This window comes from Ambystoma mexicanum, chromosome 2q (assembly GCF_040938575.1).
Source record: "Ambystoma mexicanum isolate Mex_15411 chromosome 2q, UKY_AmexF1_1, whole genome shotgun sequence".
Classification (NCBI taxonomy): domain Eukaryota; kingdom Metazoa; phylum Chordata; class Amphibia; order Caudata; family Ambystomatidae; genus Ambystoma; species Ambystoma mexicanum.
In genome coordinates, this window is record NC_090924.1 from 1,425,101,837 (window position 1) to 1,425,129,309 (window position 27,473).

At 46.3% G+C, this 27,473-nt stretch overlaps 1 protein-coding gene across 1 annotated transcript in view; it reads left to right on the plus strand.

Annotated features, from left to right (window-relative positions):
• LOC138568862 (exocyst complex component 1-like) overlaps positions 1-27,473 on the plus strand; it is a 1,144,699-nt gene that overhangs the window by 367,533 nt on the left and 749,693 nt on the right. The window contains exon 5 of the mRNA XM_069646643.1: positions 11,926-12,137. Within this exon, the coding sequence (XP_069502744.1) occupies positions 11,926-12,137 (212 nt within the window). The remainder of the gene's footprint in view (positions 1-11,925; positions 12,138-27,473) is intronic.

The following is a 27,473-nucleotide window of genomic DNA, read 5'->3' on the forward strand; positions in this document are numbered from 1 at the left end:
CAATTAATGTAAAGCAACTGTTAAACATCAAAACGGATCTGTTCAACGGACGCTGTGCGAGTCTATTTATACGCATGATGACGTCGGTGCCGATACGGAGGCTGTCGAGGGACATCGGCTCGAGGGACGTCAACGCGCAGCACCCTCTACTGAAAAAAGAATTCTGAGGCCAGCAAGCGGGAGATGATCTATCAAGATAAGGAGTACGTCGGAGGACCATCCCATCGAAAAAACGTTACCAGGTAAGAAGTAACTTGTTCTTCTGTTCATAAGTACTGACTTCAGCCTTGGCTGGAATAACCAAATAAACCTTCCCCCATCAGACCACAAAGGTCAAACATTCCTTCACCTCTCAATTTTGTCAACTCTTTGAAGCCCAACAGAGCCAAGAAGGGAATGGAGTTGGTGCCTGTGGCAGAGGTTTATGGGGGGAGAAGGATGACCACTGAGTAAACAAAGATACAGCCCAGGAATTCTGAATTCTTTAAAATACCCAAAATTAAATTCAGTTTGCTGTGGATTCTGGGCTGACTGACAGTTGATAGTCACCAGAGAATGTCATGTGATGCAAGGAGATGTCCTCTACTCAAGGAGATAAGAAAACATGTGCTCAGGTCTTAGCCTTGAAAGATTGATTTTGGACCTCATCATAAATTGGGTGGTATCCCAGCGGTAAATGCGGCAGGATACCACCAAATGCTAATAGCGCTACTGTTTAGTTTAGTTTAGTTTATTTATTTGTATAGCGCTCCCGACCCAGGGGTATATGAGGTCTCAAGGATATAGTTACAGGACACAGATATATACAATTGAACAATTGTGCAGAGAATATACAATTTACAAATACAGTAGTTGCAGATAGCAATCAGACAATATAATATATCGTTATACATTTTATATAATATGTACACAGGAGAGAAACAGAGGCTAGTATTATCAGAGGGGGGGTAGAGAGAGAGTTTGTATGAGTGTGTAACTCGGCCTGGCGCAATTGGTGGCGGATATGGAGTTGTGGGTGGAGGGGCGGGTTGTCCCCATTCGCAATGGGTGGGGCTTTTGAGATCTCTTACCACCTGTGCTAATAGTGCTGCAGGAATAGCGCTGCAAAATAGGATGTAACTAAAGGGTCTCATGGGATTATATGGGTACTAATATTTTGCTCATAAACGGGGACCGTAAAAGACACAAGATGGTTCAGATGTCTTCGTATAACACATGAAGAGCTCTATCTGTTGCCAGGAATCCCCTCAAAATTTGACCTTGGGAACCAGAGTAATAAGCTAAAATGTGGTTGTAGCTTTCAAGAAGAGGTTACAGGTCAGAGAGTTAGGAATATGGTAACTTATTGAATCAGATACCTGTCGGTAAAAGATCAAGATTTTCACTGTAGTCCTTTCGGGGGAAATCTCAAAAATCTGTCATTTGCACATGCAACCATGTGTCGACGCCAGACCCAGATCATTGCAAAATATATGGATTTATATGGGTTGCAACCCTTATTTGTAAATTAGAAAAAAGTGTCATGTTGAACATTTTTAAAGTCATGTCTGAGTTGTTCAAAAATGCTATTTCAGATGGGTGGAGCAAGAACACCCAGAGATGTGGCCTGGAGACCTGGGAACCAATAAAATTGAAGGGGGCAAGCCTTATTAGGGTGATGGTGAGGAAGAAGAGATGCCCAGTCAGGAGTATCCCAGTCAGGAGTATCAACCAATGAGCTGGCACCTCATCATTTTGAAATGTTTGTGGTGTGGTTAGGAGTTTTTAAATCTAGATGCACAATTGGAAAAGGGGACTGTCTGACTGACTGACTGATGTAGACAAGAAGGAAGATCAAACTAAAATCTGGACAGAACCATGAGAAGGGCTGGGGCCATCCATAACAAGAGGTAGACAGAAAGATTGAGGCTGGGGGGCCATACATTCCCAGAAGTAGAAGGGCTTTTGGAGTACCATTCATAACCAGGTCGCATTGATTCCCATGGGATGACCTAGGCAGGATGTGTGCTTACTTCTTCTGTGCACATACCTGTAGAGATTCAAAGTAAGTACATTTGTCCTACAGAACAAACCATTGGTGGGGATCTATGTGAATTAATATCTTCCTCCTATTAATGGGATGGGCATACAGAAGTAAATCCCTGGCATTTCTAATTTAATTAACTCCCACATACTCAAAGGACACTGGGGAGATCTTGGGGGAATTCAAATTCTTTAACTGCTTTCCAAATGTGAATAATGATATAGTTGTAAAGTAATTGGGGATCGCCTATTACCCTTTTGCCAACCCCAAAAATCCCCTGAAGGCTAGGGCTGCATTTAAAAAAGAATTTCCAAATTGTTAAACACTGCCTGAACTGTGAATAAAAGTAGAAGGGAGTCAAAATGGTCAACTGAGTCTCTGGGTCTGTGCCGTGTAGAAATGTGTTTCCAGGGTTAAGTAAAGGGTAAATAACGGATTTAAAAGTGCTAGAAATGGAGACCATTAGGGGGCGCGGACGACAATGGCCCTCTAATTCATAGCTCCCGTCCCAAAGGGGAGTTAAGAGATGATAATGAGCATTTCCCTGTTCTATTATTAAATGAAAAAGGCAGAAGACGAGCGCTGATACCGGAGAGCCGGCACGGGTACCCAGAGAATTGCAAGGTGCAATTTGGAAGAAGCTAATCCACGCAGGGTGTGCGAGGGCTCCCCTCCCCCACTGGGCACAGACAGCAGCAGCCTGCAGGAAAAAAAGGCGCCAGACATCCAGCAACAAATAAAGAGTGCGGGACCCACGGGGAAGACCCTGCCTGAGCACTGGTGGCTCCCCCCATAGAGAGGCGGCCCACATCCAGCCTGGAGAGATGTCCGCCCCCCGATTGCCACAAGCCATGGCAAGAGTGAAAGCGGAAAGCCGCGGGGGCCCGGCGGGAGGTCCATGGCTCCCAGCAGCAGAAGAAACTGCTGCCGTGGTTATAGTAATGTAATAAAGCCAGCCAAACCCCCCGCCCCGGACCAACTGCTGGGGGAAGCGGAGAGAGGCACCACTCTACACGAAACACCACACAGAGCGAGTGCAGGCTAAGCGACAGGAGGCCGCTACTATGTGGACAGGGAGGGAGGTGGGAGCGGCCTTCCCTATGAACTGCAAAGCAGCCCGCCTTAATTTTGGAACAGCAACAAGGTGCTTCGAGGTACCCCGAGCTGTTGAAATCCCATCTGAGTGGTGGAGGCACCGGGCGAAGGTAAGGAGAAGTCACCCGCGCCCGCGCTCTAGCACATTGTGTTTAGAGGGGAAGACACTGCCCCTGCAGGCCCCACGGTGCCCACAAACAGGAGCTATCACCAAAGGGTGACTGTGCAACAGAATACTCTTAAAGTGCTTTACCCAGAGAGAGGGTCCCCCAACTGCAGAGCCCAGGAAACTAACCCAAGGAGAGGCGTAAGCAGCACCCACGCAAGAGTGTTACTTGGGCGGACCTCGAACAACAAGTAAATAACCATCCTGCGAAAGTAGGGCTTGAGGCCAAAAGGAACTTAAAATACCATGGGAAATACCCCAATAGTACCTGGAGCAAGTCAGCACCATCACTTCCCCTGGGCATGAACTGCACCCAGAACCAGGGGAAAATAGATAGCGGGGTCATCAAACAGTACACAAGAGGAATTTGCCCCAGTTTACCTCAACAGCATGAGAAGCAAAAGCGCACAGTGGAATGTTCTGAAACCCAGCAGACCCGCCAAGCGACGAGGAGAAAACTGGAAGCCTCTGTGGATAGGTGCAAGAAGCACCCCCACAGCCAAGGCGAGAGCCCTAGAAGGGTGGTGCAAGGACGACAGAGGCCGGAGGAAATAAGAATTCTAGACAGGCTGCAACAGTATAAAAGAGCAGAAGGCCCACACCCACCCCTGCCAAGATGAGTGCAACAGCCACAGAAGACGACATCGCAGGAATCATGGCGGAAATCCATGCGCTGAGGACGGACATACAAACCTCCCCCTCGGAAATCAGGGGGAAATTTTAGTGCATTGAGAATAAGGTGGAAAACCTAGAACATAATCAAATGAACACAGACCAGATGGAAATGAAGCTTACTGCAAGGATGACTGAAATAGAAATGAAATAAGAAGAATTTACCCTAAAGATGAACGACATGAAAAATGGGAAAGAAGATCCAATCTAAGAATAACCGTCCCAGTAGAGTCAGATGGGGAAATGCCAGCCATGGCCGAGAGGAAAGTTCAAGAAATTATTAATCAGCTCTTTGCAACGGAAGGGGGCAAACAGTACATATTGAAAGGGCCCACAGAGGAGGGCAGGTGTTTGCGGGGGAACCACGCTCTATAATAGTGAAATTCCAGAGCTACAAGGAAAAAACAGAAGTCCTCCTAAAAGCGAAGCAGACAGAAGATATCATGTTTCAATGCTCCCAACTCCAGGTCTTTACACGGAACAGGAGCGTGTAAACCCTTCACTACATGGCTGACAGAAAAGGCTGTTAGATATAGATGGGGTACCCCTTCTATCTGACCTTCGAAGTTAAAAGAGAGCAATATCGGAAGAGGCAAAACAGGTTCTGAAACACTTAACAGACCAACACGACAGAGCCCCATCCGTGCCACCTCAAGATCAAGCACCCAAGGAGCAAGAAGTAGATAACCTCAGCAATGGCGAAAACGATAAAATGCAGGTCGAAAATATGCCAGACTAAACCCTTAATCACCAATGAAGCCACCACGATGTCGTCAAAGAGGTACAGGGCGAAGTTATAACAAGTCACACATATACAACACAAAATAAAGGGATTTGCGCGTGTCCCGCCCCAAGGGGGGTGAGCCATAAACCTAGTGTCCCGGTGATTTAAGATGGCTGTGGCTCAGTCACTGGGAGTCTTTATGTTTGAAGTTCAGTTAAGGGGAATAATTTGGTTAACAGTTCAGGGGGGAGGGCAAAGGGAGAGAGACACGAGAACGGGCACAACAGTGCGCAAAAGTCAGGGCACAAATCAACATGCAAAATATACCTCCCGCCGGGAAGAGAAGTCGAGATCCATGCAAAACCCAACCTGACGATGGCAGCATCAGCCATACCGAAGCGAGAAATAGGAACTCTAAAAGTGGGCACACTTAACGTCAAAGGGCTTAATCAGTCTCTAGTGGCCCGCGAATTTGATAGAGCGGATCTTGACCTGCTCTTCATCCAAGAAACAAGGCTAGTAGCGGGACAGGAAAAATCACTGAGAGGGAAAGGAGTGGGACAAACGTTCTAAGCCTAAGCAGACCGAAAGAGAGGAGGGGTGTGCCTGATTCTCCACAAGCGCTTTAAAATAGAAAACACAGTGGTACAAACCTTGATGGAAGGGAGGCTCTTGATAGTACAAGGGGAATGGGACAGCATGCCCGTCACTCTTGCAGGGGTTTATACACCAAATACTGGCCAAGGAAAATTCAACGAGGAAGCCCACGCATCCATAGTAGGTACAGCCAGGGGCCCCATAGTGATAGGAGTGGACTTTAACACGTGGGCTGACCCCCACAGGGACAGGCAAATGACCAAAGCGATAACCTAATGAGCACACTGTAACAGATTTCAAACCTGCTTAAGGGAGTCCGATCTGGTGGACGTCTGGAGGACATTCAACCTGGAAAAGAAAGGATATACTTTTAGATCTGCGGTCCATGGAACCTTCACCAGAATTGATTACCTATTGGTCACTAGGGAAACCTCTCTCACAATTAGAAATAGCGACATACCCCCGATAGGATGGTCAGACCACAATATGGTCATGGCGATGCTGGGAATGGAGGGGTTGAGCCAGCAGGAGACCAAATGACGGTGCAACGAATTCCTCCTAAAGGATAAGCTGTACTCACAGGAACTAGACAAAACAATACAGGAGTACTTCCAAATAAATGATACTAGGGAGAATAGGATCACCACAGTCTGAGAAGCAGGAAAGACAGTCTGGAGGGGGCACTTGATGAGACAAGGGGCACTACGCAAGAGAGAAAGGAAATTGCAGGAGGAAAAACTGGGGAAAGACATCTCACACCTAGAGGGGAGATTACACGACCTGGGCTCATACAATAAAGATCACATGGAGACGCACATGCAGAAGAGGGAAGAGCTGGGAGCATTAGGAGTGGGTGATGTACAGAGAAAACTGATGCTCCTGAAACAGAAATTCTACGAAAAAGGAGACAAGGCAGATAAAATGCTAGCCAACAGGCTGAGAGCCCAAAAGGCGGAAATATGGGTTGACAAGATCAGAACAGAGGTAGGGGGCTGGGTGCACTCCCCGAGTGGAATAGCCAACCACTTTGAGACTACTATGCAAAGATATATACATCAGAGGGTGATAAAGCGGAGGCAGACATGGGGGAATATATAAAGAAAGCTGTCCTGACCGATCTTACACATTCAGAACAGGCTCTCCTTGAGTCCCCAAAAACCCCATAAGAAGTAGAGGCGGCAATCAAACACCTCCCCCAGGCGAAGATGGATACACTATGGGCTTTTACAAACACTTCAGACAGACCCTGTCAAGCTATTTAATCACATACAGGCCTCGGGCCAAGCCCCACCATCCTTCTCAATAGCGCACATTGTGGTGCTCCCCAAGGCAGACATAGATCCCACATCATGCAAGTCCTATCGCCCAATATCGCTTTTGAACACAGACGCTAAGGTGTACGCAAGAGTCCTAGCCATGCGCATGCAAGACTTTATGCCACGCCTGATCCACCCAGGCTAGGTGGGCTTCATCAAAGGGAGGCAAGGGTCAGACACGATAAGAAAAACCTTAGACATTATGGAACACTCTAGAAGATTGGCTGGGGATCATGCGCTCCTTAGTGTCGACTCGGAAAAAGCCTTCAACCGGGTGGAATGGGCATTCCTTTCGGCCACCCTAAGAGAAATGGGATTCGGGGAGCACTTCCTAACGGGGATGCAAGCAATATACAAGAACCCCAGGGGCAGAGTAGTGGTGAACAACAGCCTATCACAGGAATTCCCCCTATCCAGGGGTACCAGGCAGGGTTGCCCCATGTCCCCATTCCTCTATGCCCTTTCAATTGAAATGCTTGGCAATATAATAAGGAGCAACCCAGCCATAAAGGGCATTGCGGTCGGCGACACAGACCACAAACTAGCCATGTTCGCCGATGATATCATGCTCTTCCTGGCCAAACCTAGCGCATCAATACCAGAATTACTGCATGCGCTGAAAGAGTTTGGAAAGTTGGCAGGGCTGAAGATGAATGAGGAAAAATCTTCTCTTTTTACATAAAAAGCCATAGTAAACTGGGGAGTCGGACACACCCCTACATGCGGGATACCCAGCACACAGCAAAGTCTTAAATATTTGGGGATCAAAATTGCCAAAGACTTTGAGGACTTTTATAAAGCAAACCTGCCCCTATTACTGCTCGACCTGGCGAAGGACTTGGATAGATGGGGCAAACTCACAATATCATGGCTGGGCTGGCTTAATGCCATACAGTTGGTGATAATGCCAAACTCCTGTACCAATACCATATGCTGCCCATTGCTGTCCCCTCATCACACTTCGCCAAATTGAAAGCTATGTTTATGAAGTTCCTGTGGCAAGGCAAGAAACAATGCATCGCATAAGGCACCCTGATCCAGCCAAAGGAGTAGGGAGGAACCGGGCTGCCGGACCCCTACACATACTATCGAGCGGCCCAATACCAGGCCATTATCCCACATCCGAACGGAGACAAAGAGAAGCAGTGGGTGGCCATCGAAAATCATCTACTCAGACACGTAACACTGGGCGAATGGCTCTGTGCCCCCAAAAAAGCATTCCCGAACAGCATACTAAGTCACTTTGCAATGGGGCCGCTCCTGACCACGTGTTGGAATAAGAAGGAAATGAAAGGCCTCACGACATGGCCCTTCCCCATAAACTGTATCTGAGCCCTCCCCAGTCAGAGACAGAATCCAAGATCCCAGCTGCTATCAAGGATGGTATGAAGCAGGCCTCGAGAGAGTCGGACAGTTTGTAAAGCGAGATGGATGCATACCAATCCAAGACCCTGACACAGGCCCGCAGCTGGGCCCTCTCCAGCCGTTCATGTACCTGCAATTGAAAGGGGTGCTCACAGCGCCAACATGGAAATCATATCTTCAAAGTGACCTCACTAATTTTGAAAGGATACTCAGCGAGAGCCTCTCAAGTAAAGGCCTTCCCTCGCGCTTGTATGGAGCCCTGATTACGGAACAAAAAGGCAACCTTGAAAACCTCAGGAAAAAATGGGAGAAAGACCTGGGCCCATTAATGTCAGAACAGCTGTCGTCAAGGATGTGTGGAACAGCCCAAAGAACATCAATTTCTGCGCAGTACAAGCTACATGGTCTGAAACTATCGCGCTCTGAAACACCTGTGTATGAGCGCGATATAAATAAAATATCATATCATATATCATATCATAGATGGCAATATGACCCCATGGGACTTTCCAAAATGTTCGGTCAGACTAGCCCGCTGTGCTGGAGGGGGTGCGGATTGCCAGCGGAATACTGGCACATGTGGTGGTCATGCCCCGTGTCGCAAACGTTCTGGAGGGAAGTGTTGGCCTGAATAAGGAACATAGAAGGGATACCAAGGGACATGGACACAAAACTAGTGTTGTCTGGACTTGAAGAACAAGAAGAGAGATGGGTTAAAGTCCCCCACATGACCCACTTCCTCCTACTCGCGGCGAGGGTCTGTATTACAATCAGCTGGAAAGCCCAGGCCCTCCCGTCTGAAAAAACGTGGGCACGAAAAAGCCAGAGAACTCCTTGACATGGAAACACCACAGGAGCCGTCCATGGACTATCCCCGAGCAGGGAAATGGAGTGGGCTCTGTTTCTTGAGTTCTACAAATGACAGGAACCCGGCTGTAGAACCGAAAACCATGTTGACCTAAATGCCTTTGACCAGATGAATACTGCCTAAAACCCGTTATGTCTCTGGAGGGAAGGGGAGGGAGGGGGGAGGAAGGGACAGGGGAGTTTAATTTGTGTTAAAGATTTGAGCGACAAAACGTGCCTGTTAGTTTTCTTTTGCGAACTAAATGGTCACTGGCATGCTGTTGTTTGAGATTATGCACATGTAAATGATCAATAAAATTTATTTTGAAAAACAAGTGCTAGAAATGGAAAGTAGGTAGGGATGTAGGGATGTCACAGAAAGGCACTGCCCATGTCTATTCTTTGAAAAAGTGTTACATTTTATTTAAATGAGACCCCATGCATAGTATATTGTACAACACAATTGTACTGTCATAGTCTAGGGAGCTGCATTAATTATCCTTACATTGGGGGTATTCTTATGAGTGACCCAAGCCTCTGAAGTATTCTTTAGAACTGTGTATTCTTTCTTGTGACCAGTAGAAATCAGAACGCAAACCTGTACAAGTTGTGGGGTCTTATAAGTTCTGAGGTTTTAAAAACGTGTAGGTTTGTTTAACTTGTTTGCAATGAGTAATAGTGTCAAAAAGAAAATGTTTTGTGCACAGATTGGAGTCCTGCTTGATAATGATTGTATATACATTTGGATATTGTCTATTAATGAAAGAAAAATACAATTAATATTCTTTCTGCACACCGGCCTGATTCTTGGCTTGCCTATTGTAAAAGGGGTGATGGGTTCCAGTGGTGTTATTTGGGTCAAAAGCAGAGTTAGTCAAGAATCCCAGTTATTGATTAATTTGTGTGGCGGTCTTGATTGGGCCGGGGGAACAAACTCCCTGCATTGATTGTTGCCCCATAAATATATCCTACAATACATACTTTAAAAAGGCATGCTTCAAACTGGCGACATAAGGAACTGGATAATTAACTGTGCTCCAAGATTGTAAACACCATGTAATTAATACTGAACTATTTAGACTGACTAGTAGAGCCCCGTAGCTTTGAAACTCTTTATTAACTAGAGTAGTACCGTATAATTATAATAACACCCTGTTTTCTCTTCTAGGACCTGCCCTAACCTTTGGTGGTGGAGCTAAAAGGAATGTATACATTTCTGGACATTTGCAATGAAGTACATTTTAAATTTCACCACCTTTTACTATCAACCTTATTTTCCTCTCTTCTTTTTCAAAGTACCATCCATATTTTGTCCTTGAATTCGGGTGTGTTTTTGATGCTTCAAACTACTATGCAGAATAATGTACTCACAACTGCAAATTATTATTAGGTCCCTAAGTGCTTCAGTAGCGACCATTATAGCCTTAACATGTATTTAATTCAGGTGTTCTATTCTGCATAATACAAACATTAAGCTAGTATGTGCGGCGGAGTTAAGAAAAGGTTTCAGTTTTTGGAAAGACTGCCTTTAGTTAATGTATCCACAAAAGCCGAGAACGGGCTGAAAATCTGTCACCCACGAGCATTAGTTCTTGTCTGTGATCAGTAGCAGTGTTAATTTGTGGCCCTGGAACTTATTTCTGAGCCCATTTTGATTAGAGTGTAGGTTGTGGTATTTTAGTAACTTTATTATTTTAATTGTCAGTCAGTCATCGTAACACAACAAACAACAACAGCGTGGCCTAGATTGGCAAATCATGGCTAGCTATCCATTTTCCTGAATACCAATGAGCTGTAAGGTGACAATGCTGGTCATTCATGCTAGCCACTCAACAACAGCACAGTCGCCAGTGAGCAGGAGTGTCTGTCACGAGTGACAACCTATTCAAGAAGACCTTACTGCAGTGTTTGACAGGAAATGTCATTCGTTCAGTAAGGGTTTTGCCTGTATTTTACCATCAATTGGCATAGGAGGAAACCATGTTTGCTCTTGTGTCTCTGGTTAGAGTATGTGGTTAGGTGGACAATATGCTCCACTTGCCACTTATAGAATTAGAGCCAGATGGTAACGATGATGTGTTTTAAAGAAACACTTAAACAAACATTTGTTATTTCGAGCCACAAATAATATGCTATGTCGACACATTTATTACCTTCTGAATATCTTTTTTTAATATAATGGTTTTGTAGCTTGTTGCAGTAGGAGTTGCAGATTTAACCCCAAATATGTTGACACAGGCGTGGGTGCTGTTCGCCTTGGTGTGTCAGAGGCATGCTAGAAAATATTCGGGCACTGGCATTTATTTTCTTACAAATTAAGCACTGCCAGTTACCACTGACATTTGAGAGGACTCAAATGTAATCAGACAGTCGTGACAGTGTGAATAAAGGAATATCATATATTTGGAAAGACGTGGCATCACGACTACAGGATTATTTTGTTTCTATTACATGAATATTATGTCGCACTCCGAATATTAAACATATGAAGGTTGGTGGCCTTCAAGTTAGTCAGTCACTAAGCGATTTTATTTACCAGCCCTGCCTTCAGCCCGTACGGTGGCCAGTTAGCTTTTACTATTTCATGGAACTCTCGCCATCCCTAAACCAGTAGAAAGCAAAGTAGGCCTGCACACCAGGTAGCAAGCAAGCAGGACACTCTCTGCATAGCATCCCTCTGTCTTTGACATGAATACGTTGGCATCTATTGAGTTCAGGAAGATATATTTAGGCATGTGCAGTCACAGTCACTCATAAATCAGTGACAATTCCACTACCACCTGGGGCTCTTGAAGAGCAGGATGTGTAGGAAAACACCTCTGTAACTGTACTTAACATGGTGTTCTCAAAGTTTATTTAGCGTTTAAAACATGTAATTAACATACATATTTCTCTTTATGACTATAGAACATCCATTGATTGATTGGATTGATAGAAAACTTGACCGTCTTTGATTTTTATTTGCATAATGTCTATGGAAATATTATGGAAATGTATAGGGTTAAGAACTATTACTTTCCAGGGACTGTTTCAATTTGACATTTTTGAATGCATTATAGAAAATGACAGTGTGAGGGATCTTCCACTTAACAATCATTACTGGTATTTTATATCTTTCCAGATCTCCCCTACCAACAGGAGAGCGAGGAGAACTGCTTGGAGGTGGTAACTGAGGAGGCAGAGGAGGAGGAGGAGGAGGACAAGGAGTACCAGGAGATAACCCTCCGGGAGTCTGCTGACATGCTGAGATTGATGGAGGATTATGCACCACTGGTGGCCAACGCTGAGGCCTTCACTGAAAGACTTTCCAGAGACCTGCAAGGCCTTGATGAGGTGAGCCTTCTTTCTATACTGGTTTGATGATAGTTTCACTGTTGCAAAGATTGTTCCTTTTCTTAAAATATGGACTCTATCAAAGGGATAGTTAGGAAAAATTCTGGCTTGAGTTTAAATGCTACTTCTTCCCCTGATAGGAAATAAATAAAGTTAAAGGATAGTTCCGGGACTTTTTTTTTATTGTCCCTACGGGTCGGCCATGTGTTTGTAAGCATAAATCGGTAGATCGTAGGAAACTTTCCTATGGACCTTACCCGACTTTTCGCCCATTATCGCACTCGAAATCAGCCTCCATTTTGTGATAATCCTATCATTCCGCCGCATCGACCTGGCTCACCTGCCTTTGCGGCACTAAATCAAATCCCCCGCCCCTGAAACAGACTTTATCAAAACATTCATATTCCCCGCCTCTATCCGTGACGTGACTGAGCTGCGTAGGCAAACGCGCCCAGGCGTCTTCTACGCGACTCCACACAGACCCCGGAAATCAACACAGATCAGCTCACAATACAGCGCACCACAATTCGGAATATGAAACTGTACTTTGAAATCAAACCGCAAGATTGTAAATGTGGTAAAGTACATTTATTTGACATCAAATGTTTAGAGAATATTCAGCGATTTGCATTTTTATTTGCTCATGTTCCAAAAAGTTCGTATTGAGGAACGCGATGGTCCTTTGCTGTACACAGGGTCTTAGAGCATCTCACAATACAGCACCACAATTCGGAATGTGAAACCGTGGTTTAAAAGCAAACGGCAAGATTGTACATTTGGCAAAGTACGTTTATTGGACATCAAATGTTTAGAGAATATTCAGCGATTTGCATTTTTCTTTGCTCTCGATCCAAATTAGTTCGTCTTGAGGGAAGCGATGTTCGTGTGCAGTACACAGGGTGTTGGTTTACGATAAAAATAAGCTCTTCTGTCGCACTGATAATCGCATGGCTGTTCCAACAACGAGGCACTAGGCCACCACAACGGTAGGTATGTTGCATCTAACCGTTAGTACCGCGTAAGGGCATACTTGTACTTGGCGATCGTCCCATAAAATGGTCAGGGTGGTAACGTTGTTCACGCGGAGAAGCAACTGGCGGCTGTAGAAGCCGTCCGCCGGTGTCTGGTACTCGTGACACAGACAGTAGTGAATGATGTACCTAAAAACATAAAAAATGAAATTAGTCTCACCATCAGATCCTTATTAAAATTATTCATTTCATAGCGAGGACAGCGCTACTGGGTGTACACAAGTGTTTAAAGGCGTGGCGAGGCATGGAGGGGGGGGGGAGTGGAGTACAAGGTAAGTAGCATAAAATAATAAATAAATAGGGCCAGCTGGTGGCAAGTGCAAGGTAAGTGCAGAACAAGTGCTGGGAAGGGGGGGCTGTAGGATACTGAGACAGTCCCCCAGTGCAGGGGTTGACAGGGAGGCAGTGCAGGTGGAGAGTGGAAGGGCCCAGGACCGAGGTCGCAGACAGTGGACCAGTTGTAGCAGGGGAGAGGGAGAGAGAAAGCAGAAGCAAAGAGGAAGGTTTTGAGGTGCTTCAGTAAAAGCAGATGTTTCTCCTCCAGATAGTGCGCGGTAGAAAACACTATGCCACATAGAACGAACAAGTACAACTGAACCCGTCTTTAAAGCCACTGTATAGTAATGAAATTGCGGTATAAACTCATCAAAAGTTACTTACATTATATTTGCATTTTCCATTGTGTCTCTGTGTAGGGCAGACCCGAAACACCACTCCTTCTTTGCCGACGTTACTTCTTCTAATGAACGTGGCTCATCGTTTCGTTTCTGAAATTTTATTCATTATCTTTTCTTAGTCTTTCAGGATGGTCCCGGCCTGTCAAGGTCAAATCACAATAGAACCTTATATTGGGTCGTGGGCCGTTCCGCCACCCGAGCAAAACATCAAAGCAGCTGACCTTCACTTTGAGCGAGCACACATTTCTAGTTAGCTCCAGTTAGTGTAAGGGCATCTTGTCTGCGTGCCTTTTTTTTTATTGTCCCTATGGGTCGGCCATGTGTTTGTAATACGGAAACATTCTATAATTTTTGTAAAAATGATTTATATTACTGTTTGGTTTAATTGCAATGGGCCTGCAACATGAGGAGACTCGAGAGAACAGACAATCGAATTACAATCATTTAAACCGTGATGTGTATTTCTCAATGAGCTCTGCTTTAGGTGGACATGGAACAGAGGCAATGTTGGGTGGCAATGCAGTTGTCCCCTGCATAGGTTCGTTCACCACTCCATGTATGTGCCTATCGAGGACATCTACGATAAGTCTCTCAATAAACTCATATTGCATATCCTCAAACACTGGTTTGATCACCCATTGTTTACTTCTTTTAGTGAAGGCCTTATTGTAGCGAAGCGTCCCTAAAGTTCCGGTCGTCCTACTTTGTTGACGGCCAACATTATGGTTATGTGCCAAGACCGCTAGAAGAGTCCGATTTATCATGCCTTCCATGCCAAAATGCAATCTTTTGGGCCTGTACTTTAGGCACATATTGTGGAACACCTCCAAATCTCCTGTGTGGCAGAATTCCGTGAGTCCCCTCAAATCTCTTGTTATAGTTTTATCAAATACAATCTTTTCAATGGCCTTGTGAGTGGGTGATGAAGGAATCAACCACTTCTTCTTCCGTGCCTCCTCTGTGGACAAATGGCCATGTTCACATTTGTGGAAATGCTCATTTGTCGACCATCGATGTACGTTGCTACAGTGCAACATTACTGACCGCCATTTTTCCAGTAGAATTTCCAACGACCCTTCACATGTTTTTGAGCTCCACCAAAGATGGTTGCTGATTGACTTGGACCACTGTGAAATACCTTGCATATCTTTTTTTTTTCCTGCAGCCGACAATTTTTTATTGATTGATTTTGCAAGATGCCAAACGTCAAATTGGTGATTTATATTTTTGTACTGTTCTCTCATTGTCTTGGCAATTGAAACGTGTCTGTCCGTGGCTATCAGGTCGATCACCATTCCCCGCAATTGTAGTTCTTGCAATGATGCTACAAAGCCAACTTTCTCCATGGCCACTGAGGATGTACTTTGTGACACCTGCACGACCACCGAACTCACAATTTTCTTACTTTCCATGTCCTGAAAGTGGTAGGTGCAGTACTTGGCTGAAAATCCTGGACTGTCGCATTGTCCATCACCGGCTAGCCTGAAGCGTTTGCCCGCGAATGTACTTTCCATTGACATTTTTTCCATTCTCCAAGCTTCGCTGATGGCTGGAAATAGATAATCGGTTTGGTATTTGTAGAACTGACTTTTCGCAATGAAATGGATTCCCACAAACTGAAAGAAATACTGTAACTTTTTAAAACTTGAACCACTAAAAAGTGCGGCCGCTGCACAAAGTAGATTGCCTGCTGGCAGTTGCCCCAGCATGGGTTGTGCAGACCATGCGAACGGATGATATTGTGTACAGGTGGCATGTATTTTAAGGTTAGTGCCTCGAATTGCACGAGTCACATTAATCAATGGCTCCCCACATACTTCCCCACCAACCCAATGCCCACATTTCATCATCATAATAATATCCATCAAACAGCTATCGAATACAATGAATTTGGCCTCTTTCCTTATACTGTCACTCTGCATCCCAGCTGGTTCGGCCTGTAACGTTGAGGACATGTCACTCGCATGAAAGGTACAATCTCTGATATCGTCTTCCGCTATGCTGAGTGATATTGATGGTGTTTCATTGTCGTCCACTTCATTCTCTTCCATTGCAACATCTGTTCCTTGTCCGGAGATGGGAGAAAAAAACAATGTCTTCAACTTTCGCGTGCTCTTATTTTTTGCGGGTGTGGATTCTGTGAATTGATCTACGACTGCATCCAAACTACCAGGAGGACATTCACTATCAATGGCTGGTGGTGGTATAGCTCCGTTGTCAATCACTTCATATTCTTCCCATTGGCACGATGCATCTCCAGTCTCAAGTCCCTGCCAAAAGGTTTGACAAGCAACATCTCTCGTTCGCTTCACTGTCTGTGTAGATCTAGTTCTTACACCCACTCGCAACTAGAGGACAGATTAGAAAAGGGATGTTCAGTTTAAACACAACTTACAGTATTGAACTATTGACAGTGAAAGACAACATAATATAGTGAACAGGACACTAACCTTCTTTTGCTTTCTTTTCTTTGAAACTTTCTTTCCTCGAACTTCAACATCTGGACGCTGTTGCTCCGACTCGTGTGTGCATGTCTCCACTTCCTCTCGCGCTGCAACGACTATACTTTCATGATAAGCACATCCATCACTCACTGAGGCTCCATCGACTCGCTGAAACATAGAACTTTCATTAGTATGTATAATAATATTGAAAACACAAAATGTACTTGGGGACCAATACCCATACGTACATCTCAATAGCAAAACACGAATGAACGCATTGTGTAGAACATTCAAACGACAATAGTTCACGCATTGTTGATCTAGTTAGATTGAACTGTCAAGATCCATACCTCGGGCTCCGCATAGACTTCCATTGATGATATTATTGAAGATGAGGCTTCAGCAACTCCCTGAAACACAGTAATTGCATTAGTATGGTTTTGTATTTTGTTTAAAAGAACATAAACTTTCTGCAGGCGTCAACGGCTCATCTAAATAGACCTGCACAAATGATCAGTTGTCTAAAATAAATAATGGATATCTAAATATGATTCGATTTGCTCCATCGTTGGAAGTGTCACCACCCAGAGATCTGCATCAACTACTAGGGGTGATGTTCTTGTTGAAGAAGCTCCGTCAGCTCCCTGAAACATAGTACTTGCGTTAATAAAGAAGGAAGTATAGCGGATGTAATCACGTCATTTGATCTCGCATGATTGATCTGTCAGTATCCATACCTCGAAATGCATAAGAACATCAAGGGACGCTGTAACTGCGGTGCACACTTCTGCAAGCTGTTGCGCCGACCCGTAACTGCATGCTCCCCCTTCCTCTTGGACTAATGCTCCATCGACTCCCTGAAACATAGGACTTTCATTAGTAATGAACACAATATTGAAAAAAGAAGACACATAGGAGGGCGACGACAGAAGGACATACCAATGGCTAAAAACGAAAGAAACATTGTGTGTAACAATCACGCTACAAGAATGCAAGATCTGATGATCTCCATCGATGGAACTGTCCGGAAACGTACCTCGAGCATCTGAGTGACATCTACGGTTGTCGTCAATGCGTTGGACTCCTCAGCATCTCCCTGAAAGACAGTACTTGCATTATTTTGGATAACAATAATTATAACTGAAAACAAAGACTAGAGGACGAGTACTGTTGTGTACCATTAGGTAAAATAATTACACGATCAATTAAAACTATTGATTTACATGCCTAAAACAAGTCAGTGTCAGAATAGCTAAGTAAGATTACCCGATAGGCGCTTGAAGTGGCTGATGACTGCAATAACGACACGGATGGAGAATCTTCAGCCTTCATATTGAGTGGATACATAAATGGGGAAATTATTGTTAGCTAATGCTACACACTACCGCAATGCCGAGAGATAAATACGTAAACTTGACTCACCAGTGGAGGGATGTGGACGAATAGAGTGGGAATAGCGGTTGAGAGCAATTTTCGCCTCGCTCGCGGTGTTTTCGTCCTTATTAGCAATGATGTGGAGTACATGTCTGGGCTAAAGTGCCTGCTGCAGATGCGGTATCGATCACCCCTCTTGTCCGCAAAGACTTCTAGGACTCTACTTTCTATCTCAGAGGCTGGATATCCGCAATATCGGACCCATTCTCTTATCTGATCTATTGTCTTAGGGAAAACATGCATTATAGTACCTTCAGATTTGTTATGGGTCTTCGAAGGGCAACCGCCAATGGAACAGGCAGGCATTATGGAAAGTTCTGAAAAGTAAAGATCAACAATTCTCTATGAATACCAATGTGTTAAAACATTAAATGACACATAAAAGGTTCAATGCAAGGTCCGTTTTGGTTCTTGGAACTATACACGTTATTCACATGCGGATAAGTATTTCAATAACTTTCAAAAAATAGAAAAAGTAATTTGACTAAACTCAGAACATGTGACTAGTTCCTTGCATGTACTGTCGTGAACGAAAAGAAAACATGGATGCAATTTGATGACTACTAGCAAATAGATATAAATTAAAAAATTGGACGCAAAATGATTATGGTACATGGACTTACCTTGACGAACAAACAGTTAGATGCAGGGATCAGAGTAGTTTCTTGTCGTAGAACAGGGAGCAGTTCACAGGTTGCAAACTGACGAGTTTGCTCAAAGTGGTCACGGAAGTTCACAGAGACGAAGAGCAGATAACCAGCACCTTCACGGGTTGACTAGCAAAGCGCAAAGAAGTTCTCATTAGAAATATGAAGTGGGTTATAAAGAATTCGAAACAGGGGTGTGTTTGTGAATGAATGACGTGTATATGTCGTGGCATTATGCGGTCTGCAGGGGGCCGTCCAGCGTGAGGGGGGATGCTTGGCAGGAGACACGGGGTCTGTAGGTAGACATGGGAACAACAACCCATGCTCTATAGACCACTTTGAAGTGTACATGGTCTTTGGCACCTCTTGGCCTTTATCGCTCCCTGACAGCTCCACTTGCCAGCACAAGTACCCCGGTGCGAACTGCCTTTGATAGGGCGGGGGGTGGATCGGGGCGGTGGTCGTGCAGACAAGACACAGGAAGACTCGTGAATGGAGACACACTTATGTGGATTGCAGGGGGCCGTCCAGCGTGAGGGGGGATGCTTGGCAGGAGACACGGGGTCTGTAGGTAGACATGGGAACAACAACCCATGCTCTATAGACCACTTTGAAGTGTACATGGTCTTTGGCACCTCTTGGCCTTTATCGCTCCCTGACAGCTCCACTTGCCAGCACAAGTACCCCGGTGCGAACTGCCTTTGATAGGGCGGGGGGTGGATCGGGGCGGTGGTCGTGCAGACAAGACACAGGAAGACTCGTGAATGGAGACACACTTATGTGGATTGCAGGGGGCCGTCCAGCGTGAGGGGGGATGCTTGGCAGGAGACACGGGGTCTGTAGGTAGACATGGGAACAACAACCCATGCTCTATAGACCACTTTGAAGTGTACATGGTCTTTGGCACCTCTTGGCCTTTATCGCTCCCTGACAGCTCCACTTGCCAGCACAAGTACCCCGGTGCGAACTGCCTTTGATAGGGCGGGGGGTGGATCGGGGCGGTGGTCGTGCAGACAAGACCAGTTTGCCGCAGGGCCTCACCAAGGAGAGGCCATCTAACTGAATGTAAGAGGATGGCTGCAGGATCTACTACATGGAATGCAGGGGGGTGAGTTTATAAATACCTCACCCTCCCAGGAGAATATACACTAGATTCATTTAAAAAATCAAAACAACCATTGTTAAAATATATGTTGGGCTTTATTTTAGATTTTAATTAAACATAAATAATAAACATTACACATTGTAAAGTTGAGGTTGCAGCACATCGAGGGAAAATCCGCGGTATTGTCCACTGTCACTGGGGAAATGTTGTCTAATGGCAAGTACCGCACAGGCAGGTATTACTCTCCGAACGCGGTGTCCGAGCCTCCCGTGAAGCCACCAAGTGAAGCAACGATAGGCCACCAGCCTGTACCACCTGTGAAAAAAAAAGATGCAAACTGTATTAAACTGACCAAACTTTCTTATCAATGTCGATTCAGGTAACACATGTCATTTTTCTTAGAAAAAAATTATATCTAGAAAATGCACTATATGGAACAAATTTACATGCGTTCGAATGATATGTAAATGTAATTTTATATGTGGGAGACGACCATGAAATAGTGGTGGCATCACTGACATCACAAACAGAGTATACTTACTCGTTACTCGGATTACGCGGACGAACAGTGCCGCGAAGTTCGTGCATAAGCACCATCATCATCCTCAACACGGTCCGTGAGAGGCAGGCTTCCCTGAACTCTGGCAGCTCGGTGATGCATTGCGGACTTTGCTCGCCTTCCTGCAGACTTTGCTCGCTTTCCGAAATGTAGGCCAAGCACCCGGAATTTTCACGGCAGCAGCAGTTCTCCTCCTCAGTTGGCATTAGCTCGCACCGATTGCACGTGCACCAGGTGGAGACGCCGTCCATGCGACATGGTCCAGGCTCTTCATCCGTTGACTGGTCCTCCCAACTGCCGTCCGAATCCCCATCGTTTTCGCGTGCTTGACTTTCCAGTAGTTCTTCCTCGGTGTACTCGGGCTCGTACATATACGGCATTATTGTGGCCATTGTGCGGTAAAGATAGTAAAATAATTTACAGAGATGGTACAGGTGTTCACACGGGCTACAAGCGGCGAAGGTAGCTGACCAGAGCACTGAAACGAGTCACAGAATACTCAAAGTAACACAGAGAGAGGAATGGAATCGAAAATCTGCTGCTGTGTGTTGTGAAACGGTCTGTTTATACTTATTGGGGAAAGAGGCGTCCTGCCATTTCCATGGCAACACGTCAATAGCTGAGGCGCAGCGATTGTTGACACGAGACGTGCTTGAAATGGGCAGTACGCGTCTGCTGATGTCAGGCTCAGGGGCGGGGGATTTGATTTAGTGCCGCAAAGGCAGGTGAGCCAGGTCGATGCGGCGGAATGATAGGATTATCACAAAATGGAGGCTGATTTCGAGTGCGATAATGGGCGAAAAGTCGGGTAAGGTCCATAGGAAAGTTTCCTACGATCTACCGATTTATGCTTACAAACACATGGCCGACCCGTAGGGACAATAAAAAAAAAGTCCCGGAACTATCCTTTAATATAATTTATGATCCTAATAAATTTTACTTTGGATCTTTGGTAATCTATACTACAAAGTGTTTCAATGGCTTGCATTCTCCCGCAGGTTCCTCATTAGATAGATATCCTTCCAGTGTCCGCTGCTTGGAATCTTTTTTGGCAGAGGGCATAGTACGAATCGACATCGACCGTCGACTCCTCTTGACTCGTTGAGCCACTCCTCGATTCCGGATTTGACGTCCACTGTATATATATATATTACATCGCTATGCCCCGTACCTCAGTTCCTTTTTTCTGCACTCTCAGCACGCTGCTTTTCGGAAAGTTTTTGTGAGAGAAATTTTTAATTCGATAAATTCTTTGAGATGTGAAGCCCTGAGCCTTCGGGATTCAAATGTTAGCAGGACTTCAAATTGAAAATGTTGTTAGGGATCGATTGTTCGATATTAGTCCCCGGTCCGTTTGTCCATCAGGTCATTGGGCCAAGGCACTGAAGGCCCTATGCCTGAAAAGGAGGACAAGGACCTTAAGATGGCAAAGAAACCTTTGCACTCCCGAAGCCATTCGTCCTCATCCACCCACAAGAGAAAGAGATGTCATTGGCGAAGACACAACTCTGATTCATCAGAGAAACAGGGTAAGACCTGCCTGAGTCCAGGCACGTTGAGGGCAGAGTGGGAGGAGTTCATGGAGCAAATGCTCCAGTATTTCCAACAAAACAGCGGCAGGCACGACTTTGGTCTCAACGCCACAGGCAAATACTGCACCGGTTGTGCCCAGAGTTTTTGGCGCTAAGGTGACCATGTCTGATCCTACACCTCGTGTTCAACCACGTAGGGACTGTTCCATCGACATCAGTGTCGGTGCTGACAGTCGCACATTCCTTTCACTCTGAGTCTCGGTCAGTGTTTTTCTACTCTATGAGGTTGATTTGCGGAGTAGGGGGATCAAGTGGCTTTTGGCTTTGAACCAATGAGAGGGGGAGCCGTAGGAGATTATTTCTACACAGCCCAAGCAGATTTGCTTGCACTGGCAGAATGTTTGCAGTACGCAAACGGGTTAGATACGTCTCCCGACCTGGATCTGCAACAGACCAACCGTTATGGCTACCCTAATGATCAGTTTAAGCGGACAATTAAAAAGTGGTCAATGGGCACCCCAGCTAAACCCCTGTCAGCATTTCAATTGACGGACCGCAAACTGAAAAGACATTGCCTTTTAATGCTATCTCAGACCCCATTACCACAGTGTAGCAAAGGCCATGTTCCACGCCAGCTCTGGATGCCAAACTCACCAAGAAATATAAACCAGCAAGGGGAGATCTACCCGTCTTATCATCACACCACACGCTAGAAGGTCTGGTAGTGCAAGCTGCCAAAGTGAGCTTTAGACCAGCCACGTCCACCTCTAACCTTCCTACTGACAGGGAATCCAAGTAAAGGGAGGCCTTGACCAAGAACATCTTTGCTTCAGTAAGCATGGCCCTGAAGGCAGTCAATGCATCATGCATATTCGCTAAGTATTCGCATGGACTGTGGAGAATGATAGCAGAAACGGCAGAAGACAACCCGGCTTTTGACATGAGGGATGGGTTTCTACACATCAATGACAAAGGGCATGCCAAGCACTGTAGTCCGACCTGGACGCTGCAGATAGCCCAGGCTGTGCAAAAGGGATGTCCACAGTACTACAGAGTTTAGCTTACCTCCACTGCTAAGGATCCTTACTGAATGTCTGTGCTAATCTTCTGAAAAATATATATAGAGGGCAGCCCAAATACTCAAGCTGTATCATGGTCCATTGGGTCAACAACCATTGCATTCACATGAAATTGAGCCTGATATGATTAACAACAATTGTCAGTGCATCATGAAGCATAATCTAAACAGCTAAACCATCACCAAAGGTGAATTCAAAATAATGTATTCCAATTCTACAAAAACTATCAATCTTGCAGAAAGACTAATTTTTATGAAAAATATTCAACCCCACTGTGATGCTGGAAATGCATCGGAGGGACAGGGTCTCCGTATCCTTGTCCTTTACTGCTTTTTATTGTGTGTTCTGCCGTGTTTTCCACACAGGAGTTCATGTGGGACTCCTGGCGGTGCAGCTCTCTTTCTTTTAGTTTGGTGAACGGACCCGTGGGATACCCTTATGGCACCCATGGGTGGGGGGTACAACCCTGTGCCCCTAGTGTATGTTTTTGGGCACCTGTGGGTGGCCCACAGAGCAGGGTATGGGCTGGTGGCAGCTCCATGCTGAATTTGACAGGTGCGCAGAGTATCCTCCATTTTGGGATACCCCGGGCCTGCCATTGGGATCAGTTGATTCCTGATGGAAAACAAGATGGCCCCGGTGGCCTCTTGCTTTCTATTACCCATTACCTTGTTTTCTCAAAGTCCTGGGAAGCCCTGACTCTGTCCCTTCCCCCTGACTGGCTGTTGGATGGAAGTGCCATATATGGTGTTGTTGTGAAGGCCCAGTCAGACTAGCTGGAGCCTTCCCGGTGATGTATGTTGTGGGTACCTATTGTGGGTGGGACCTGGGTGAATAGAGTGTGTGACGAATATGCATTCTGTGTTGTGGGTGTCTAATATCTGGTGGTTGACACAATGACTGAGAAAACTCTGCCCGAAACCGGTATGAATGAAGCTTGGAGTGTTGAATGGCTCGGTACTTGTCCCAATACACATAACTTGTTGTGAGTGTCTGGAGAGAAGTGAATGGCCTGAATACCTCGTGTGCCTGATTGGCTGCCTGCCTGCATGAATGCCCGTAGTCGTGATTGGATGCTTGAGTGTGACCCAGCGGAATGAATGGGAGATCAACAGTATATCTGGGGACCTCTCACTGCTAGGAATCGTGTTCAGAAGCTGAAGTCCACTATGACGAGTAACTGGATTAACTGACGCTTGACCTTGAAGCCCTGCTGGATGAGAAGAATTTCTGTTGCTCTCCTTCACCATCTGAAAGCTGTTGTGCCTCCAAGGACTGACCCAGAGAGGACCTGGTAAGGCGCCCTCTTCCCGAGCTATGAGGGACCATTGTGCACAGCTGATCTTTGCCAACTCTCCCTGGTAGACAGACCTACGACAGGCTGCCGTCCCGATACGGGGACTGCGGCGGAACTCCAAGGAGAAGCACTCGGACTGTTGTCCACCACTGTCGACGACCGCTGTTGCCGACCGGAGCCGCCGTGCTCCCGTTTGCCTAAGAACTTTCATTAATCATCGGACGCTCTTGTCTGCATCGTCATCCGCTTGTCTCCCGCTGGAGAAGGCCTGACCGTCGACACGCCGAGGAGTATCCACCAGTGGGTTTCCCGCCACCTACAGACCGCAGAGACGCCGACGACTCAACGCCCTTGCTGGGCCACAGCTCTTCATCGTCTCTTTGCGGTCCAGAACTATTGTCATCGAGGTGCCCCGCACACCTCTTCATTGCTGGATGCCAGCGCTCTGTCGTCGACGAGCACCGCTAGGAACGAAGCGGCCACTTCCCTGCCATAGTTCACCCTGTTCACCGTCGGACGTTCGACGATCCGTGACTCCCGCCTTAAAGGGAGGGCACTCAAGAAGGGCCGTCGATTCCCCGACACCGAAAGCCAAGTTCCCTGACACCTCTCGACGATCCGTGGCTCCCGCCTGAAAGGGAGGCTCTCAAGAAGGATCGGTCGGTGCATTGTCGGAGAACTCTACTCCACCAGGTACATTGGGGGGGTAAAACCTTAATAGGAAGAAGTAAGACTATCGGACAATATATGGACTGGGCTTGTGCTATATATATTTATTTACAGGTTGCCCAGGTGGGGGATCTCCACACAGAACTGTGCCTAGTGGTAGGGGTCAGCATTCTGCCTATTGTTTCAACCATCTTACGTTCCTGCCTATCTCTATTGCTGGTTTACTCGTTATTGATCTGTGTGACATTTTAACCGTACAGTTGATGCACTTTAATGAGATTTGATAATATTAGTGGTACCACTCTAGATGTGTATATATTTATCATTATTGACTTCCAAGTACAAAGTGCGTTATTGTGATCGTGTACATACCTTTGAATAGAAGGAAATAGATGCTGAGCTTAAGAAGGAGGAGTTGGCGCAACAAGTGGAGCTCAAGAATAGGGATCTTGAACTCAAGAATAGGGATCTGGAACTCAAAGACAAGGACACTGAATTTCAGAGAATCCAGCTAGAGAAAGTTTGAGTGGAGACTTCAGCGAAACCCAGTGAGAGTGTCAGGTCCCCAGCCACTGCATTTATGAAGGATTTTGTTGGTGTGTTTTCGGAGGGTTCTGATATCCTCCAATGGATTGAAGCGTTTGAAATGGCTTGTGCAATTCATGATGTTGAGAAAAGAGATTGGGCTAAGTGTTTGCTAAGCAGAGTGCCTCAAACCGGATATGACTGTATTCTGAAGCTGAGTGTGGAAGAACGGGGTCAGTATGAGTGTATGAAATCTGCTTTGATTGCCAAGTTTGGCAAGACACCTACCCAATACCTTACAAGGTTCAGGGATTTTAAGAAAAGATAGAATGTGTCTTGGGTCGACTGGGTGAGTGCTGCGCACATGAATATGATGGGGTGGATTGACGGTTACAAGGTGAAAACTTTTTTTGAATTGTCCCACCTGTTGTTTTTTGAGCATTTTTCCGAAGCCTGTTCACCGGAGATGCGTCAGTATGTTGCTGACCAGAACATTTTGGATCCCTTTAAGCTGGCTAGGTTGGCTGACAAGTGGGTCTCCCACCGGGTGTCCCCTAAGGACTCCAGTGGGAAGGACAAGGACAAAGAAAAGGGGGCCTCTCAGAAAGCTGAGGAGTCCCAAAAGCAGTCACAGTCGAACAAACCTAAACCCTCATCTCCTAAGACCCAAAAATCTAGTGGGGATAAGTCATCTGCGGGTGGGAATAAGAGTAGTGGTCCACCTGCTGCAAAGCAGGCTCCCGGTGGTTCCAGTACCGTACCCCGCACTCCCGGCACTTGCTGGGACTGTGAGGCTCTGGATCACAAAAGGGGTGACTCCAAGTGTAAAGGTAAGGCACTCGGAGTACAGGCTGTCAGCCTGACCTACTCTTACCCCATGTCTGAGGTGGAGGCCACTGTCCTCCCCTCCTCTACCGGGATCACTTTTGGTGCTCCCGTAGAGATTTCCTTAGTGTCCCTTGGGACCTGGGACCAGTACGCAGAAGTACTTGCGACTATCCCACAGACCACCCGTAGATTTTTGAGAAGTGTCCTCCTGAATGGCCAGCCTTCTACTGGTTTGAGAGACACTGGGGCAAGCATGACAGTGGTGCACAGGATCCTGCTCAAGCCAGAGGACTATGTAGATGCTCCTATGAGAACCACCAGGTTAACTGGTGGGCCTCCCAAATTATCGCCTGTAGCCCGAGTCACACTCGTAATTGGAGACAAGACAGCAAAGCTTCCTGTCCTGGTTCAGGACAACGTCCCTGCTAACATTTTGTTAGGTAACGATCTAGTCGAGTTGGGATTGATCGCGGATGGTCTTCCCATGACTGCTGCTGCGGTCACTAGGTCACAGGTGACACCGGGTCTGGCTGTGAGTCAGGTACCCGAGCCGAAGGCGCGGCCTAAGGCATGACGAAGGAAGAGCAAGAAGGCCACCTCTGTGGAGGGAGCCCCTTCTCTTCCTGCTGTTCCTATAGCACCCATTGGGATCCATGCTCCGGACGGGCTGGATCCAGTGGTAAACCCCGTCTCAACTCCTGTGGGAGAAGAGCCAGAAGACTCTCCTGTGGGAGAGGTTCTCAACCCGGAGGTTCATCCCAATCTTCAATGCTTGTTAGCTGAAGGGGGATCCTCCCGGGCAGACTTCTGTAAAGGACAGAGAGAGTGTCCCTCGCTCGAGGGTATGAGGAAACAGGCCCTGTCCCAGGCACAAGGCGAAGTGTCTAGGACTTTCCAGATTTATTGGGAGGGTGAGCTCCTTGTTAGTGGGCCCACTAAGCCTGAACCTGGTGCCCTCAAGGGGTTGGTGGTACTCCAGGTTTACAGGCCCTTCCTACTGCAGTTGGTGCATGAGGTGCCCTTGGCTGGTCATCTTGGTACCAAGAAGACTAAGCAGATGCTCTCTGCCCATTTCTACTGGCCTCGGATGGGAGTAGAAGTGGAGTCCCACTGCAGGACCTGCCCAACTTGTCAGTTGTCTGGCAAGACTGGAGGCAGTGTAATTGCCCCACTGCAGCCATTGCCAGTGGTTGGCACACCGTTTGAGAGGGTGGGCATCGACATCGTCGGTCCCCTTGACCCTCCCACGTCAGGTGGACATCGGTTCATCCTGGTTTTGGTAGATCATGCCACCAGGTACCCTGAGGCTATACCCCTTCGGACTGTTACTGCCAAGGTGGTTGCCCGGGCCCTCCTGGGCATTTTCACCCGTGTTGGATTCCCCAAGGAGGTTGTCTCTGACCGAGGATCCAACTTCATGTCTAGTTACATGAAAACCATGTGGAAAGAGTGCGGGGTAACCTACAAGTTCTCCACTTCTTACCACCCTCAGACCAATGGTCTGGTTGA